Below are 5,839 nucleotides of genomic sequence, written 5' to 3'. Positions count from 1 at the left end.
CCGGGGGAAGGGGCAGGGACCGAGGCGGTACCGGAGACCCTCCCTCTGCCCGGAGGGAACTCTGCTCGCGGGGAGAAGGCAAGGGCCCAGGACCCCGCGCTGCGCTCAGCTCGGACGTGGGCTAACGGGCAGGGCAGCACGGAAAAACCTCCCAAAACCCCGCCTTCTGTTAGAAGATAAGCGTGTTCCTCACGTTGCCCTTAGCGGTGGGAGGTCTGAAGAGTTTTTACACACCCCTGCTCACATGCTTGCCCGAAAGATGCTCCTTCCAGGGTGTCCAAGCACAAAGAAAACCCCAGACTCAGCTCATCCTCTACCAAAGTGAATCCAACTCGGTTACGCCAGTTCCCTGCCCTGGATTCACCGACCCCTGGGCAGGCAGCAGACACAAGGGTGTCCCCGACACCTCTGTCCGGCACCACCTGCGCTGTTCAGCTCACGCGTGACTCCTCGACAGAATCGGGTCACCTGGATCAATTCTGCCCCACCCGCTAATGTCCCAGAGCTGCCCAGACACTGGCACTAAGCAGCACTGACCCTTCCTGCTGACAGCACGGGTTTCTGCCAGCTCACCACACACCTACTGGCATTTACACCACATCCAAGTGCCAGTGCAAGGCAGGATGCCTCTTGCAGGAGACGGGAGCTTGAACCCAGAGCTCAGCTGGCAAAAATCTGCAGCTGGCAAAACCATTAGAAAAAGCAGCACTGTCCCCTGGACAAGTGTGTGGCACCCGTGTCCCTGCAGGCCAAACGCTCCTGCCCAGGGTGCAGCAGGACAGGGACCTCGTGGCGGGCAGGAGCCAGACGCCCCAGAGCCAGGGTCGGCTCCGGCCGGTCCTGCCCCCACGGTGAGGTAAGTACCGGCTGCGTGGACAATTGCCCAGTCAAACTTAACAGGGCCAAGGTGAAAGTCTTCTAGACGCGCTGGTGAGACATTCTCCAAGCAGCTCTTCCCCAGCAAGCTGCTGCAGCAGCGGATTAACGACGACTTTGGCTGGGAGCTCCAGTCACCTCTGAGAAGCTGCTCGGGCAGGGCACAATCCACAGCCCTTCCTGGGGGGCTGTGCAGAGGTATCTGCTACTGATTCCTAAGGATTAAACCCAGCCTCCTCTTAGACTGTACTTACAGAATCTTCTTTACCTAAAGGGATTCATTAGGAAGACTATAAACCACACATGCAAAGCCACTCACGCTACAAGATGCAGTGTCACCCCTGCCTGGCAGAGGAAGGGGAGTGTCAGAGGAGCAGCAGCTGTTCCTCACAGACCACCATGCAGGGAAACCCTACCCTGAAGAGCACGAGGCACCATCTGCCCACAACCAGACAAGCACCGAGCTGAGGAAGCGCAGGATACCCTGGCTTCTCCAACTGCAAGGGGCACCAAGAACTGCCTGTCCCCCCTTGCCCCAGCAGCTCTTCCAGAAGGGATTTTGACAGTTTCTACCCTCAGAGTCCCAATCAGAAACTGTACCAGAACCCCTCACTGTGGAGGGAGGGTCTGCAGATCACGGAGAGCAGAAAGCTGCTTTCTTCTTGGCCCATGATTACAGTCATTCTGTTTTAGTGAAACTGGCCACCATTGGTCTTAGATAAGGCATCCCAGCAGCTACAGACTGAAGCTTTCCACAAAATGCCCTTTGCATCTGTTCTATTGATCCAAGTCTCCCTCCACAGGGAGCTGGATGCTCTGCTGCAGAAATCAAATACAGAGTGCTGGCCGGGTAGGAAGCACACGAGTTAACACACAAAGCCTAGAAGGTGAGGCAGAACCAGGACTCCTGTTGCCATCCCGCAGCGAGAGGGTTCAAAGCTTTGCCAGCCTCATGCTCCATCTCTTTCTAAATGACATGAACCTACAAGCTTACAAAATCCCTCAGAGCTCTTCAACTGTGCTCAGGTGCTGATCCTGTAGACCATCCTGTACATAGGCCCTACCTGCTCTGGAGTGCACTGACCAAGGCAGCCTTGACCTTGAGGATTAACGGTGAGAGTGGTGCAGCCTCCCTGACGTCAGCTAGTCCAAAGCAGCAGGCTGGGAAAGCAGCAAGGCCTCTCACCTGTCCCACTGGCATTGATTTACGTGCAGGACTTCAAGTGAAATAGCAGCACTGAAACCTTCTGTGCAGGTCCACTCTGGTGCTGGCTTTACGCCAGGCCTGTGCATGTAGCAGAATTGCAGAGGGAAATACAAGTTCTACATGGACAGTATAAAGCCCCCACAGCTCTGGCACACACCCCGAGTGTGAGCCAGTGGCTCTGGTTGAGGTTTGTGACAAACCTGCAAACACTGTCAGACATAGCCAAAGCTCTGATGGCAACTGCACCATTCACAATCTGACCAGAGAAAACTCAGCTGCCCGTGACTCATGGAGGCATTCACTCACTGGCCCAGGGCAAGCAACACAATCATCAGCACAGGGTCCAGGGAACAATTCTAAATCCAGGCCTACTCTGCAAGCAAGTCTCAAACACCTTATGGCAAGGGTGGGTATTTTACAAGGATAGCACCATTATTGCCAAACACCAAGAAAAAGCAGTATACTCTGCTCTGGCCATAATTAGAAGAGGCTGTATGAACACACAGGCCGCACAAAGTCCCTGCAGCCTGCCGCTCCAAAGGCAGAGCTTCCCGGGAAGGACAGGCTTGCTGTTTGGCCCATATAACAGTGCTTCAAGGAAGGAACAAGAGGCAAGTAGGAACTGTGAATTCCTAAGCTCCTCGCCATATCCCAGTTGATACTGTCAAAAAGACAAAGGAACAAACTTGGTAAACTCTTCACCCTCCCTTCCCACTGCAGGTAACGAGCTGGTGCCAAGCACCCCACCAAGGACCCTATGGCTCTCCCCTGCTCGCCCAGGACATTCCCTTTGCTCTGAGCTGCAGCCTCCATCCTTAATGTGATCCTAATCCTTCCTGCTCCTTCTGCAAGAACCAGGATTTGCTCTGCCAGCAAGTATCTTTATGTGTGGTGGGGTTTTTTGCTCAGTGGATCATATGGCAAAGATGGTGCAGAAGGATCCCCCCCCTCCCAGTTCACCTCAGAGCAACTGGCCACTTGCACAACATCCAGCATTCAGACCCCATGAGGAGACCAAAGCTGATGGGGGAAGGTGTTTACAAAGCTGGATGCCACACCATTCGGTCGCTTTTCACCCAGTAGCCTAATTTAAAGAACAATGCAAAACTGGAACAGCTGCAGGATTAAAAAGAGCACCCTGCTATTTTCAAAGGCTGTGTTGGCCTTTGAGAGCAGACACACTCTGTCCACATCTGCTGTCAAAGCAGCCCAGGGTCTGCAGAGGCAGCAGCTACACTTGTCCCTCCCTTGGTACTCCAAGGGGCTGTGGCAGGGCTGCTGCAACACCTCGCTGGAGGGAGTGCTGTGCCACAGCCTGCCTTCACTTGGGAGCACAGCAAAAGGAGCCTGGCTGTATTCCAGGCACGGGGGGGGGGGGTAACGAGCGCCTCTGCATCAGTAGAGGGAAAGGTCCTGCCAGTTTATTCGCTTGCTTTTCCCCACAGGTAGCCCTGCTGCTGCCCTGCCCAGCCATGCCACCTCCAGAGGGGAGCTCCACCGCACCGCCCCGGCCCTGCCCAGCACTTACCGCTCGCCCCTCAGATAAGCTGCACCGCTCCAGAGGCCACCAGCGGGGCGATGGTCTTGTAGCGGATCAGGTGCTGCGAGCCCTCCTCCAGGTCGATGGTGTACTCTCTGCCAGGGACAGAGCCAAGTTCAGCTGCCCCTCCCGTTTCGCTGTGAGCCACAAAGCTTTTGTGAAACTACATTATTTATGTGTGCTGCATGGGGAAGCACCTGCCTACCTCTGCTCATCCGTCTCTGGCTCGACCAGGATGTTCTCCTGCCGCTCCAACACCCTCAAGAACACAAAGGAGTCCAGGTTGGGCCTCGGAACTGCAGAGAACAGATTCAGAGCACAACCTCAGCACTCGCCTCTGCTCCTCTGCAGGACAGCAAGCGAACAGAGAGTATGAGGGACAGCAAAACCATGGCCAGTAAAGGGAGTGCCAGACACTTCTAATCAGACGCAGTGTGGGCTGCCTCAACACAAGTCAAGATTCGATGGCAGGGGTCAGCACAGCCCTCTGATAGCAGCACCAAGCCACCTACCACAGCAAGGAAGCATTGTGGCACTGCCATCGTGTCACCTTTGCTTCTGCTGAGCGCCTGCTGGAGGACTAGCCCTTAACATTTCATGCTTCCCAGAGCCTTCCCCACACCCCTGCAGCTATAAGTTTCAGGTCACTCTGGAGTCTGGATGTACTCACCTGATTTTAGGAGAGACACTTTCTGCAGGTTGGGCGGCATGTGTTTTAGGGCCACGTTTTTCAGATAAATCTCTGTGTTTGCCATGTACCTGGAACAAATCATTAAGCATTTACTGGTTTAATCACATACATATTTGCAGGGAGAGTACTGACTCAAACACCAGCAAGTGGCATCTCCTGGTCCCACAGGCATGGCCAGAGACAAACCTAACAGCTCAGAGTTACCAGTGTTATTTTATTTCAGGTCTTTCCTTGTCCACAAAGAAACTTCCTGGTCAGACCCGTGATTCTTACTGCAAACTTGTCTAAGGGTAACAGTCTCGAGAACTGTTCAGCATAACATACAGGCGAGTTCTATAACCTATAAGAAGGGAGGGAGATGCATCCAAAACATACTCACTCTTTAGCAAAAGCAAACTCCTCTGGCGATAGAATGGAAGGCTCCCCTTCGGCTCGAGATTTCTCCTTCTCCAGGACATGGGGGAAAAACTTCTCTATCTGACATTGGAACAAAATCCCAGAGACTGAAGCAGACCTCTCCCAGTTCAGTGCCCACAGTCCCGCTTCCCCTGCAAGCAGCAGTCTGCTGCTGTGAAGGTGCACACAGCAGCCACAGGCCTGCCTGAACACCTGCTCCTGGAGTGACAGCAGGATGGTCAGCTAGGGTCCACAGGCTGCACGACCAGATGCCTACATGGCAGGACCCAGGCAGAACATATGAGTGTTCAGTTGTGCCACCCTGGGGTTTGATGAGGTACGAAAGCACTCACAGCAATGCTGTGATCCCCATACGCAAAGAATTAATTTCTTTGGGTTGCATTTCGGAGGACACAGAGACAGAGTGCTCTTTAAGTACCTTGCTGAAGCAGGAAGCCTTACAGGGGTAAAAATCACTCCTGAAGTCACCCTTTTTCATCCTCTAGGCAGCACAGCAAGTATTACCTTCACAAGCCTACATCGCAGGTAGCTGCTGAGCACGTAACGGATCCTTTCTATCTCCATGCGGTGAATGCTGACCTTCAAGTCCCCTCGCTTTGCCCGTTTCAGGTTTGCCTCCTGCAAGGAAAAGCAAGGAGAAATTAAATGGTTGAGATGTCAAACAAGAGCCAGAGAGGAAAATGGATTTTGTACACAGGTTCCACAATAACTGGCTACAGCTGCTTTTAGTGACACAAAGCATGCTATTTCCTTGTATCTCCCAGCCCCTGCTTCAGGACATGCTCAGAGCAGCCTTATCTCGGGGACAGAGGGCCCGAAGCAGGTACGTGTCAGGCCAGACGATCAGGGCCTGCCCGTACCGCCACCCTAGGCCAGCAGCACCTACCATGTGGTCCAGCTGCTCCACAACACACTCAATGATCTCGGGTTTGCTCTCCAGCAGCTCTGGAGCAAACTTCTCATTCAGCCAAGCCTGGAAGAACGCACGCTGTAAGTGGGAGCGAGGAACGCGCCTCACAGAGAGGCCAAACTCCTCCCTGCCCCCTCCTCCGCCCCGCATCCCCGCCGACCTCCCCGGGGGCCCGGCCCGCAGCCCGCTCCCCAGCAC

General features: G+C 54.3%; 1 protein-coding gene across 1 annotated transcript in view; it reads right to left on the bottom strand.

Annotated features, from left to right (window-relative positions):
- The window catches only part of GINS4 (GINS complex subunit 4), a 7,107-nt gene extending 1,316 nt beyond the window's left edge, over window positions 1-5,791 (bottom strand). Inside the window, exons 1-6 of the mRNA XM_026863035.1 lie at window positions 5,618-5,791; window positions 5,236-5,349; window positions 4,694-4,791; window positions 4,294-4,382; window positions 3,829-3,919; window positions 3,612-3,718 (exon numbers count right to left, since the gene is read on the bottom strand). Coding sequence (XP_026718836.1) covers window positions 3,622-3,718; window positions 3,829-3,919; window positions 4,294-4,382; window positions 4,694-4,791; window positions 5,236-5,349; window positions 5,618-5,791 — 663 coding nt within the window. The 3' untranslated portion in view covers window positions 3,612-3,621. The remainder of the gene's footprint in view (window positions 1-3,611; window positions 3,719-3,828; window positions 3,920-4,293; window positions 4,383-4,693; window positions 4,792-5,235; window positions 5,350-5,617) is intronic.
- Window positions 5,792-5,839: the final 48 nt, after the last annotated feature.

This window comes from Athene cunicularia (genome assembly GCF_003259725.1).
Source record: "Athene cunicularia isolate RWA chromosome 22 unlocalized genomic scaffold, athCun1 chr22_part1, whole genome shotgun sequence".
Lineage (NCBI taxonomy): Eukaryota > Metazoa > Chordata > Aves > Strigiformes > Strigidae > Athene > Athene cunicularia.
Note: the sequence above shows the minus strand (reverse complement) of the source record. Positions and strands in the feature narration are given on the sequence as shown.